This window comes from Plectropomus leopardus, unplaced genomic scaffold, assembly GCF_008729295.1.
Source record: "Plectropomus leopardus isolate mb unplaced genomic scaffold, YSFRI_Pleo_2.0 unplaced_scaffold37, whole genome shotgun sequence".
Classification (NCBI taxonomy): Eukaryota; Metazoa; Chordata; class Actinopteri; order Perciformes; family Serranidae; genus Plectropomus; species Plectropomus leopardus.
The window spans coordinates 32,445-46,539 of NW_024640462.1; the positions used below are offsets into that span (position 1 = coordinate 32,445).

Here is a 14,095-nt window from a genome sequence, read left to right on the forward strand (position 1 = left end):
CACAGAGATCAGGGGAGTTAATTAGCCCTGGAGTTTGGAAGAACTGTGTGGCACCACGACATACGCATCAACTCCTCAATGAAGTAAAATCGTTGTGTAATATTTACTTAGTATTAATTGTTATCCATTTTAACCAAATGTTCCCTATGTGTAGTTAGTACCATGGAATAATTTTACAGAAGTGTAAGAATAAAGAAAGACTTTGAAGACAGTCAGTCTATGACACAGTATGACTTAGGTGTTGTTGGTGTTGTACATACAACTTGAATTACTGTTTATAAACTGTTTATCGTGTGTTTGTGTGCAGGCGCATACATTCGTGTGTATATATATTATGCTTAATATTTATGAATGTGTGTATGTGTATATGTGTGAATTCAGTGGGACATATATATGTGCATGTATGTATAAATGCATGTTTATCTTTGTATGTATGTGAGTCTGAGAGATTAAGTTCACAAATTAAGTAACTGATCAGCTGAGAAGGGGCAGGAAATAATTTTATACTTGCTCCTACTCCTTTTTGAACATGTAAGATGCAATTTCTTGTTACTTATTTAAAGCTGTTCATTAAGTCTTTTGTAAAGGTTATCATCCTTGTCTTTGTTATTTTGTTTAATTTTTATCTTTTTCTGTTTGTTTGCTTTACATGTTCAAAATACCTACCTACCTAATAAAATCATAAAAGGTGGGGTAAATATTTAGCTTTTATTTATTGATAAATGGCCCTGTTATGTGGGTCGCTACTTATTATTTGGTAAATATTACTTACAAATAAAAAAGTAAGTACATGTTGTTAGTTCTTTCACTGAAAGGCGAAGTCCCTCCACTTCTGGTGTCCCCTATTCAACCTTATTTTAGGAAAAACTATGTACAAGGTTTATCAATTCAAGACAATTTTTTAAAGTCAAGAAAGTCCGAGTTTGTTGTAGGTTTGTCCCAGTAATATTTAGTTTATCACCCACGCCAGCGAGCTCGATAAGAAGCTATGTTCCATTCACAAGTGCTACGCTGGTGCGTTTTATGAGCTTTTCTTCTTTGTTTTTCGATAATTTTGTCTGTGTTTAAGCATATGGCATACACTTTGATAAAATAGAGAATAGATAGAACTTTTAACGGTCCAGGCTGGCTTTAATCTTGGATTTTTCACTGTGCTTATTGATGATTCTTCATATTTTTCAGGATCACAGTTGTTTTTGAGGCACCGTATTTCAGGAGATATTTTCTTGACAGAAGTGTATAAAAAATATGAAACTATTCAAGTTCACCTGTGAGGTGATTCTCTGCATTTCTATTTAAATGAGTTTTACCATTTAGATATCAAACACCGAATTCAGGAAAATTGGCAGCAGCTTCAAGGTTAAAAAAATACAATCTGTTTTTATTATTAGCCGGGGGAAGAAAAGTCTTCTTTAAGGTTCCCATCAGTGGGACTTTAACACATTTGATTGAGGCTGCTGTGATTTCTGCATTTCATCCTCTGTCTTGTCACAGATCAGAAGAGCTTAGAAACAAAAGGCACTTTACAACAGATTCGGATTCGTAGCTTTGGTGTTTGTCTCTAGTGGTGAGCCGGCTACTCTGCGTCTGGCGGAGATGATCGCTCTCCAGACACAGCGACTTTGAAGTCCTGCCTCCGTCGCTGTGTCTTCGGAGTTTCACTTTTTCTGACCTTTTTTAAGATTTACACCAAAAAGCTCACCTCCCAGCTGCTCTAACCTTCTGGTTGCCGCCATCCGTTATTAACTTGCATCACGTGGACAGGTCTCGTCACCTCAGAGCTCCACGGTCCGCAGGTGGCCGCGCGGGGAAACTGCCGCCAACACGCTCTGTGGCAAACACTCTGACTGCTCCACCGTGCTGCCGCAACAGGACCAGTGGGGCTTCCCAGGATGTCCTTTATGACCGTGACCGCAACCTTTAAATCCTCCTGCAGTCAGACAGACAGGGAGGAGGACGGACATGAGATGAAGGCCAACTTTGAGGTTTGTGAGTCCTAAGCTTTTATTGTTTAAATAAGAGCTGTTTTATATCAGTGTCTTCTATATGTAGCTGTGGAGGAATGCAACTAAGTATATGCATAAGTACACACTATGTACAGTTTTGAAATACCTGTACTTTACTTGAGTATATCCATTTTACTCCACCAGATCAATCTTGATTGTTTCGGTGTGAGTTTCTGAGTGTTGGAGATCTTGGTCGTAGAAATGTCTGCTTTCTCTCCAGTATTATAGAACTAAATGGCACTCGGCTTGCAGTGCTAAAAGTGCCAAAAAAAACATTTAAAAAACTCGACATAAATGTCTCTTTCAAGAAATAAAGACCCCGTTACTCAAGATAATCCACAGATTTTTTTTTTGAGCAGTTGCATGTAGAAACAATTTTCTTTCAAACTACACTGGGATTTCTACAGCTTAAGGCATGTGGGGTTTAAGTTTTTTTTAAAGATTTTGGATGCCTCTTGGAATTAAACTTGAGACTAATAATAAAAACATGCATCAACATCAATGACATAAGGTTGGGAGGAAATATATTTTACTTTTTAAATATTTATTGTAACATAAAACATGAATCTTTGATGATGTTAATGCAAGAGGCTTTTTGTAAGTTATTATTATTTTTTTTAGCTTTTTATAGGCAATGTCAGAAAACAAAATTCATAAAAATCTCATTTCAGGTGTCTCAGCATTTTTAAGACTTTTGAAAGACAGACAAAATACATTTTAATGCCAGTTAAGGCCTAATTTTTAGATGAATGGATTTGTTGCCTTTTAAGACTTTTAATGGATCTGTGGGAATCCGCTGGTAGATGACCTATCACCAAACCAATGAGGACATCAATAATATTTACAACTCATGCTGTCACAAGAACGAGCCTCTGTTCATAAGTGGATGCACACAGTGATACATCCTTTAAAAATGTCTGGAGGGAGACTTTAAGAACAATTTTGTGCGCAAGTTTTGTTGTGTTTGTTTCCCTTTCTAAGGGAATATTTTAAAAATTTATTTTTTGTACCTGGCATGGTTCCTGCGCAGCCACAGCGAGCCTCTTTGGCACCTCCGCTGGAGCAGAAAGAGCAGCAGTGAAACGTCCCGCTGTGACGCCTGAACTTCCTTTTCACATTCAGAAGAAACGGAGAACCCTGCAGGACGAGACGGGAAAGAGTCAGTGAGCCGGTGAGTCGAAACAAAAACTGAAAAATGACTGAATTCTGATGAGTCAAACAAGCATCCAATTAGGTAAATTTAACACCAGAGCTCTCGAACACAGCATGTTTAATTTTTTCTTTGGTCTAAAGAGAATTTTGTCCACGCTGATTTAATGTGTCAGGATGATGTTAACAGCCCTGAGGAGGCAACCTGTGAGCGGCGGGCAAAACCGTGTTTCTGTCAAACCTAATTTTAAGATGTCGTCCTCTCAGCTGCAAAACATCATTAATAACCGTTTATCTTACTATAAATAATCGTTAGAATAAAATGTGCTTCAAATAAACTGATTCCCTGGATTCTCATATTTTGCAGTGACAAACTCCATGAGTCGGTTTTGTACCTTGACGTGTTGAGCTTTGACACAAACCCACACTGAGTAGGTTCCTGGCTCTTCAGGTGTGTATGAAACTCGGTAAGAACCATCGTTGTTGTCAAGCACCGTCGTCTCCACTGTGCTGAAGGAAAGAAAACAAAGCATCTTGTTAACGGTGAATATTACTGAGAAAATGAAGCTGATGAAGCTAGAAATATATCTTAAAGCTTGTTGTCATTGGACTAAAAAATCCCACTATAAACTTTGAGCATACTGCAATTAAAGTGGACAGAGAGAAAACTACACTTCTCTTCCTCCTGTTCAGGTTCAAATTTATGCTCAAACACTTGGCAAAGCACATAACAAATGAACAACCATTTCTTGTTTGTATTATCACCAATCTCTGTTTCACAATCAGCTGATTCTTAATTTAAGGTTATCTGTTTGACAAGCTTAGTCAAATTCTTCTCTGACAAACAACCAGAGATCATAACTCATCCATACATGTGTTTTATAGACATGTATTTTGATTTCTGCTTGGAAAACAAAGCCCTCACAAGGTGCTGGCTACTTCCTGAACCCCTGACAATACAGGGTGGATAGATATAGTAAATGATATTTATGTTATGGAAAAGATGACTTTCTCTTCTTTGCCATCAGAAGTGTGTTCATTGGGCTCTGTACCAAATATGTAAGACCTTTACAGCCAGATTTTGTAGAGGTATTGGATAAATGACCGTATTATGTTATTCTATTCTGACTGCTATTCTTTTACATGCACACTTTGTCTCTAATAAATTGAAAAAAAAAAAAAAAAAAACATTTTTGGAAAATCTGAACAGTAGGGGGAATTTAACTGTCTGTCTTGATTTATGTTCTGTACTACAAAACAAACAAACATACACACCGATAACCTCTCTTAACTCCCTGAGTTAAGTTTAAAAAAAACAACAACAAAAACATTACCTTCAAGAAGTGCTAAAAAAATATGAGAATTTTGAAACATAATTTTAAGTATTTAACTATAATTATAAGTCATAATTTTCCCCTCAGGCATTTTTCCTTAGCTTTTATGAAATTTTTATTTATTTATTTTTTTTTTAAACTACTTATTTCTGCAAGTTGTGTAACATTTCTTACCAAGTTGCTCATTGCCTTTTTACTGCATATCTTGAATAAATCACAACAATGTGTCCAGAGCTCAAAGGTTTAAAAACCTGTGAAAAGCATCTGAAAGCAGCACAAGAAAAGTGATGTCGCTCTAAGTTTCAAAGGGTTAACCTCTGCACAACAACTGAAGTAAATCATGGTGTTAATATGCCACAGGTTAACCTATTTTATGCATCAACATGTCACCACCTCCGACACTACTGATCATTTTTACTGCATAAACTAGGAGGTTGTGATGATAACTGAAATGTAACAGGTTTGGTGCACTCGAGGAAGTGGTTTGTGTGGTTGTTTACTAAGAAATGGTGCTGGTCACACTAGAGTTTATCAAGGTAACCACATCAGATCTGGTGCAAGTGACTGCGGTTTGATGATGCAGGTCACTCAGATTACACGCTGTAGATGGAGCACACATGCCGCCCTCACTTGGCTGCAAGAGTTAATAAACTAAAAAGGGCAGGCACTCATGCATGCGGGCTGCTGTGGATAACTGATGATGGTGAGAATCAGATATTAATCAGACATGAGTCCTTTTGACGTTGCCATTAATGGAGGAAAAAAAAAAACCTCTTATGGTTGAAGAATATTTAATTAAAGTGAAACATGATTAAAAGTTGTTTGTGTGCTTTCGGAGAGGTCTATTAAGGGTGTCGCTCCTCAAAGCAAAGTAGCAAAAACAGCTTAGCACACAGGTGCAGCGTGCTCTGCTGACCTGCTCGCAGCAGCTGGGTGGCAGACGGTGAAAAACTTGAGATCTCGACACTAAAACTGCTGCATGTGGCTGTATTGAAAATGACACTCGCATTACTGTGAGAGTAAAACCTCACGGTGCCCCCATGAAAATGCACTTCCCCAGCACAAATATAGAGCCATCAATACCTCGCTCCAGGAAACTGGAGCCGGGCTGGATGACATGGCCTATGAATAATATTTATATAAAAGCAGTACTTTTTGGCTATATCATGATGCATGATACATATATAGGTATTTTGAAATCCCTGATAAACTTCTGTAGATTACTAAAATACTAAACTACCGATATAATTAAGTTATATAAAGTACTGTTCGATAAAGCTAAATGAAGCACTGTTGTAATCAAGTTATATAAAGCACTTTTTAACATAAAACTGTATTGAAGTGCTGTTACAATAAAGATAAATAAAGTACAGTTACAAGAAAATTAAATAAAGTATTTTTGCAACAAAGTTAAATAAAGTACTGTCAACATAAAGCTAAATAAAGTACTGTCATAAGAAAGTTAAATTAAGTACTGTTATAGTAAAGTTAAATAAATTACTGTTACAATAAAGTAAAAAAAAATACTATAAAAGTATTGGTACAATAAGTAAGCAATATCACACAAGAGGGAGTGCTGTTATCCTGAAAATCATCACTGCTGTGATTCCGTTATTTATAGTAATGCAATCCATTGAATATTATGAATATATCACCCACCTCTAGGTTAAAGGTAAGTTTTATCATCGACCCGGCCTGTTCCCTCTTATTCTGTGAATCAGAGAGCTTCCTGAAAACTAAACTGTCGACACAGCAGGTCAGACTCTCCGACACTCACCACTTTTTCTTCTCCTTGTGAACGATGCTGACCAGGACGTGCTCTCCACCTCGCGCCACCTGCTCCCCGGCTGCGTCTCGGCACAGCAGCGTGAAGTGGCCCTGCTGACCCTCCCTGCCCGTCTGCAGACCTGTGACCGGAGGGTTAGAGGTCAGAGGTTAGAGGTTAGAGGTCATGATAATGCACTGTCAAACACACACAGATAATGTACATCTATTAATGTGACGCAGAAAGGTTTTATATAAGCGCACAAATAAAGGACACATCAAAAAAGCCGGAAAAAACTCTCGGACAATCTTGACTCAAGTATACACGCACACACTCTGCAAACAAACAAGAGGCAGAAAAAACACAGATATTATGCCGACCTCAAACCAAATGACTTTTCAAGCATTTTTTCAGACAAATTTCCGTTGTAGTATCACTAGTTTTACCTCACTAAAGTTGTCATAACACGCAGTCCTTTTCTTGTCTTGACATTCTGACAAAACCAAACATGTTTAATACGTTATAAATTTTTAGTTTCGGCTCCAGCAATAGCTGCACTTTCTCCAGCACCAAACAGGAATCAGCAGATCAGCTGACATCAGCTAACCGTCAGAGGCTGGTTGCAAGTTGAGGCAACAAAATACAAAATACTATAAGTATGTAGTATACACAAATACCATTTCTTTATGGATTATATTGATGCCGAACTTACAAGATTACTGTCTACAAATGACACCTTTTACCTTGTGTTTCTGGAGTTATGTATTTTTGTGAACAAAACAGAATTGTTAAATCTCATATTTCTTAAAGGGAGTTTGGCATATTCAACATCAGGAGCAAGGATGGAAAAAAGTTTCTAAAGCAATACAGTTTTAGTCTTGAAAATTGTGACCTTGCAAGATACCCAGCATTTGCAAAAGTTTTATAGTGGATGACTAAAAACTCACATTTTTCTTTAGATGTGAGAGGGTGTCAAATTTAAGTCTTTTTTTAAAATAAACTAGGCATTAGAAGGAGAGAAAGACTTGTCTCTCTGAGTTAAACATTAGATCACAGATGCTCGTCACACTGAAAGCGGCACTTCATCATTCAGACACACCGCAACACCAGGACAGACATTTGCCCCTGAAGACTCTGAACACACAGACACACACACCATCTCACCCTCAAAACAGCCCCCGACTGACTGCTTACATAAGCCCATCTCCCCCTCAGCATATGGCGGCTGCAGTCAGTGTGAGTGTGACTCCAGGCACAAATGGGCTTCAGTGCTGCTGACCCAACATTTCCAAAAGCCTCACATCATTATTTCGTGTTTCATTAAGTTATTCTGGGGAACACAACTGCTGGAGATATTCATCAGCTATTGTGGCGTCGCTGTCACGTTAAAGCCAACATCGTTTGTGTTGATATCAGTGATTTATGTTGCTTTGCATTTTGTGTCAGACTCTATTAGCTGCTCGGTAACTAATGATCCGGCTCTGTGTTCATCCATCTGTTGTTATTCAGCGTTTTCCTGTAGCTGCTGGGGCATCTGTTTGGATGCTGTTGCAGTTGCTCCTGTTGATAATAAAACTATTTCTGCTAATCCTGATCATCCCTAAAGGTTTGATAACTGCAGACAAAGAAAATGAAATAACACAAACGCAGCTGAGTCAGTTCAGTATTTCACACAGAATCAGAATCTATTGTCATATCATTTATCATTTTGTGCCTTCTCTCTAAATTCTGCCATTTTAGGGGGTCAGTGAACACAGCACAGGCGAAACTTATCATGAGTTTTTCTTTTTTTAATTCTAATTGATTAGTTGATCCAATCAGAGCTGATCAGATCAATGGGTGACAGGAGAAGCAGAGTGCAGAGTTAAGTTTCACTTTCACTGCACCTTGTGTTCTGCTGCTCCATCTGTGACAACAGTACGCTCCGCTGTGCAATGAATAACTGCACAGTATATATAATTCATTCTCATTAAAAATGTTTTAATTATGACAGCCCACAACAAATAATATAATTTTTGTCTGTTTTCTCCACCTCTCTTTGAGGCTCCCTTTGCCTGAAAAACACTAAAAACCCCTGGGCTAAATAATCAATCAAAAAAATAAAATAAATAAAATAAAATAAAATAAATAGGATAATCACAAGTTTAAGCTCTAGCTATAAAATCAAATATCTAAAGGTTATTAATATTATACATCAATATTTTAGCAGTAAACCAATTTGCTTCTTAACACAGAATTTTTTTTTATCTTTCATTATATACACCCATATAGGTGATTTTAATTACTTGGGCTGATCAAAGCTCTCACTCGGGCTGTGTGTGCGTGTGTGTGTGTTTGTGTATACAGGGTGTGTTTGATTGACATTTCTCACACTCTCCTGTTAGCTTAGGATTGGGCACTTTACACTTTAATCATTTTAATTGGTACATGGAGTCAGCTCATATCTTTTCTTTGTAGCTGCAACCAGGTAACAGAAGACACTGTGTATGTGTGTGTGTGTGTGTGTGTGTGTGTGGTGAGACTGTTACAATTTATATATTAGGAGGATCTGTCATCCACATTCTTGCTATTTTTACTCAAACACAGGATTGAGTGCAGTAATTACTACCACTACCATCCCTAAAACCTGCTACTACAACAATTACCATCATCTGGACCAGTAGTCTATTACTTCTATCACTGCTGCAACTAACGACTGTGAACGATCTGTGAATTAGTGTGTGTGTGCTCGCTAAGCCAAGCACCCAGCAGCTGTCCCTGTTAAAGACGCAGCTGTTCTGGCCCATATTTCACCTGTGCTGCGGTCCAAATCCGCCACTTCAGACCTTCTTATCACGCAGAGAGAGCGGATTACTGCCAGTAAGCCTGTGTGATTTCTGCTTTCTAATAGTCAACACCGAAATCTTGCCTTTATCGCCCCCCTTTAAATGAAAGAGTGGCTGATGAACGTTAACTCGGGAGGGACAAACAACCTAAAGTGGGTTTAGCTGATGCTGTGATACTATGGATTTATACAGCTCAATCCCACATACAAAAAAAGAGTAAATACAAAAAGGAAGTGTGGATGAATGGAAAGTTTACCGCCTGTGGCCTCAAACAAAACAAAATGCACACAAGCGCCCACACAAATGTTTGACACAAAGCACACACCGACCTCTTGGCAAACACTACAACAAAACACTAATGCACCTCAGTAGTATTGAAGTCTTTGTTTGTTGAGGTTTTCCATTTCCCACGCTGGTAAACACGACTTTAAGCCTTTCTTTGAGTCAAACTGCTACAAATCTCTGCTGGCTGAGGGACAACATTTCCATGTGCTCTTAAGAGTAATGTCTTCGGGGCTACAGCTTTCAGTATCAGTTTATCTGTAAATTAAATTATTTATTTATTCAATAATCAAGACATTATTCAGTCTATGAAAGGTCAGAAAAGAGTAAAAAAGTCCACCACAGTTTCCTACAGCTCAAGTTTACGTCTTCAAATTGCCTTTTTTGAGCAACCAAAAGTCCAAACCTTAAAAATATTAAAAACGTTGCAAAACACTTGGGAAGCTGAAGCTGGAAGCAGCAAAAATAATTAATGCATCATCGACACTGCTGTTTGCAACAGCCCAGACAGGTAAGGTGAATTTATTTTTTTGCGGGCAGTTTTGGCCAAAACCTGATTGTAAACCTTGGCCAGTATTTGAAATAAATAAATGAAATCTCTCAGCTCACTAACTTAAAGTTAAGTTAAGTAAAGTAGAGTTAAGTAGAGTGCGTATGAGTCTGTGTGGGAACCTACATGCTACTGACCTCGCGGCCATACGGAAACTATGAATTGGCCCTTACTGTATAAGTCCTCTTATATTATTGTTTATGTGTGTGTAAATTAACCCTTTGAAATCTAAGCAAATTGGCTTTTTTTTAAAGAAATATGGGAGGAGGGTAATGAGCAAGTTAATAAGAAATGGTCCAAAAATTTGCAAGAAACTATTAGAAAGTTATATGAAAAAACAAAGCAAAAAGAAAAGTAAAAATTAAAAAAAAAAAAAAAAAAAATCTAATTTTCTCAGCTTTCAGAGGCTTAAATGTGTGTGAAAGGCATCTGAACATAACACAATAAAACTGATGTCAAAAGGTTCCAAAGGGTTAACAAACATTATGCTCAAGCTAGTCATGTTGCCCACCAAGGGTGTGTGTGAGTGTGAGTGATGTTATGTGTGTGTTTCTTACATTATGAAAGCGTGGAGGTTGAACTACTTGTGTTCAAACTTTAAAATCAGTCATTCCTGCCACTCGAAAATGTCCTGCAGCTACTTGCATTATCACTATTGTTTGTGTGTGTGTGTGTGTGTGTGTGTGTGTGTAAACATCCCCTCAGCTCTCCTGCACTGAGTCACCTCAACATTCCTTCAGTCTCGCAGGAATTCTTTGAGCACCCAGGAAGGCAACAATAACAGTCATTACGTGCTCCAGGAGTCTGACCTCCCCCACATCCTTATCCAATCCGCTCCACCCAGCCTCCTGTAACTACTCCCGCAGGGTGAACTCCTCAGATAGTTTTCATTCCTACCAGGCTGAGTAGCACTTTAGAAAATAAATATCTAACACAGAAGGTGCTCTGGATAATAAATGCATCCACAGCTTTTCAAACAAAAGACAGACTTAGGACAGCTCAGACTCCTGATTTTTTCTGATATCTGATCTTATCTGATATGCAATGGTGTAATCACCTGAGGGGTTGTTTGTGTAAGGCCAGCGTTAAGATAAACTACAGTTGTTTTGTTAATAAAAAAAAAATTAAAAAAAAAAAAAATAATATATATATATATATATTTCAATGCTATCAATGCACAAATACGTCGCCAACATGCGAACAAGCATATGACATCATCTAGCAACTTTTTTTGAATTATGGAGCTAGAACTGGCTTTCATGTTAAAAGAGTTGGCAACACTAGGCAGGTTTCCATTAACCCTAAAATTGCACAAATTGAAATTACTACTATGACATATGGCCAATGAAAACACATCAACTTTGTGTTGGCATTTCAGGCGATTCCAAAAAGCCATATTTCGCAAAACTGCAATGGAAACACTTTTTTTGCTTTCATAGGTCACATGATGCCATGGCTACGTGCTTGTCGGTAGGAACTGGCTCCCTCGGGCATGATGCAGCAGACACTGTAACTCCTCAAAAGTTGAGCGGCTCATCCGAAAGTTTTAAATTCACAATTCCTCTGTGAAACCGTGAACTATCACCTCTCAGAAATCCATCACACGTTGCCGCTCCCACGTATAAGGGTCTTACCTTTCCATTATCGCTCGCATAACACGCCTATGTCACGTTCGAATGGAAATACTAACGGCTAGTACGGTGGCTGCAATAGAAATAAAGGGCGAAGCTTTACACCACAGAGCAGTAACAGGCGTTTTAGTTGCATTAACACACTGTGGGATTTGATATTTTCATGAGCTTCATTGACAATGACAAAAATATGAAACCACAACCTTTTCTTTTAAAAGGAAGAAAATTGAAAAGTTAAAAAGAGAGAAAAAGGTTACAAAGTCATACGCAAACACCTGATCCCGAAAATACTTAATTTAGCCATTTATTCCAGGATATTAGCCTGGGTATTGACCTAATGAGGATAAAACAGCTCTGTGAGCACTGACTGAAAATTACTGGAATACGTGATATGGATTTTAAGAAAACACTTTTTATCCTAAGTATTTGCCTACCTTCCCCTTCTATGGTGCACTTGCTGAGGTCCACTGTCCTAGAGTTGATCACACCAACCACCGGGTAGCCGTCCACCACCCCTGCTGGTTCCCTGGGCAGGAAGCTGATGCCGCTGCCGTCATCCAGGGCGACGGTTGCCGGGTGGGGGTCGTAGCTGCTCTCCACCAGGCTGGTCAGTCTTCTCAGAGTCACTCCTTTAGCGCTGAGGATCTCTGCGTCTGAGCCGCAGCTCAGCAGTCTCTCCGCAAACTCCACACCGCCGCTGACGTCCAACAGAGCCTGCTGCAACTGCGCCCTCTGCAGGTAGAGCTGGTTCCTGTCCGACAAAGATAGAGTGGACTAGAAGTACCGCCACGTGGTTGTGCGCCTCAACGCAGTCAAGTGGCAATTTGATCTGTGTTATTTATAACTGCACTTATAATGGTATTAACTTTGTTCGTTAATATAGAACAACAAATCAATACAATAAACTGCTTTGAATCACTTTTTCTTTGAAATGTTGTATTTAAAGAAACAACTCTGTGGGAACTGTTTTTTGTCATACCTGCGTTGGACACGGAGCTCCTCCAGGCCGTGCAGCAGAGACAGGCAGTGGGATTCCACAGCGCTGGCGTAAGCTCGAGCAAACGCCCTCACCTCGCTCGCTGTTGCATCTACTCGTGCCTGCAAAGCGTCCTGGGATGCTTCCACCTAAAACAAATAGTTTGTTTTTTAATTAAGATACTTCATCTTTGTGAAAAGTCAAGTCTCTTTTTTAAGCTGTTGCTTTAAATAAACACTGAACTCTGTTTTGCACCTTCTGTAGTGACTCCTTCAGACGGTCCATACGAGGTCGCAGGCGCGCCGAGACCAGCTCCCGGATGCGGTCTCCATGGCGATCAATAACATCATGTGTGGGGCAGCAGCGGTGGTCGCGGTGCAGCGTGGCGGCACACTCCAGGCAGACGGGCAGGTCGCAGGGCTGACAGAAGAGACGAAGCTCTTGGCCGGGATGGAGGGAGCAGAGGACGGGGCGACTCAGACGACCACGAGACTTCAGCTCCTCCAGACACTGAACGGAGTGAGACGCTGTTCGCTTCTGCCGCCTGTAGACAGGAGAGAGAACAGATACAGATAGATACAGATAGATATTTATGTCAGAATAAACCTCTGGTGTAACCTCAGATCTGGTAAAAATACACCTGGAGATCAGACGTTACCTGTGACTGGCTGTGGGAGAAGAGAAAACATCTGAAATCAGGGTTGACAGATTATCGGCCTGGCCGATTATTAGAGCCGATATTTGGCATTTTGTCAATTTTTTGTACCAGCATTTCATTTTAATAATCACCAATAAAATTACTTAATGAAAAAGTGCAAAGAAAGTGTCCGAAAGGGAGGAACTTTTACTTTGTAAAACCTCAGGGACCTATTTTTATGACCTATTTTATTTTTCATTGAAATGTTTACTTCACTTTGTAAAAAAGTTGCTGGGAACTTGCTTTAGGCTATATGATGTTAAAAGCTTCAGTTTTGAAAATTTCAATGAGATATTCTCGCTATTTTTGTAAATAAATAATGGTTTCATCAATCTCATTAACTACTAATAATTAGTACTGAAAAACCAATATTGGTCGACCCCTACAAATAAACTCTATGTATGAACAGAGCAGACTCTACCTGTGCGCCTGGCAGCAGAACTCGCACAGGTTGACGCAGCAAACTTCGCAGCGGCTCTCGGCGCCTCCTTCGCCGCACAGGTCGCACCCCAGCGGGCCGTCCGTCACCAGGGTCTCCAGGAAGACCTCATCCAGCGCCAGGTGGTCTGTGCTCAGCCCTGCCGGTCCAGACGGAGGGATATCCACCTCGGAGTCGCAGTCCGGGCAGAGCACCGTGACAGTGACGGCGGGTCGGTCCTCCTCCGCCGCCTCCCCCCCGCTGCGCGAGGACACCGAGAACGGCTCCAGCTGGCCGATACAGTCCGAGCAGAAGGTGTGCAGGCAGGGGAGGATTTTAGGGTCCCGGTACAAGCGTTTACACACGTTACAAACCGCTCTCGGGTTCACCAAGTCTCCATTTTTTAGTTCATGCTCCGAGTGTAACTTCAGCGGCTCCGTGTTTTGTTTCAGCTCAGACTGG

The 14,095-nt window shown here is 39.8% G+C and overlaps 1 protein-coding gene across 1 annotated transcript; it reads right to left on the minus strand.

Moving 5' to 3' along the window:
* Positions 1–366: 366 nt before the first annotated feature.
* On the minus strand, positions 367–13,923 carry LOC121938885 (tripartite motif-containing protein 45-like; the record flags this gene model as incomplete). The annotated part of the gene is made up of 8 exons (XM_042482039.1): positions 367–1,930; positions 3,017–3,143; positions 3,551–3,665; positions 6,267–6,396; positions 11,977–12,293; positions 12,522–12,667; positions 12,774–13,062; positions 13,637–13,923. Coding segments are annotated over 8 exons (1,566 nt in total), but the record flags the coding sequence as incomplete, so codon positions are not given.
* Positions 13,924–14,095: the final 172 nt, after the last annotated feature.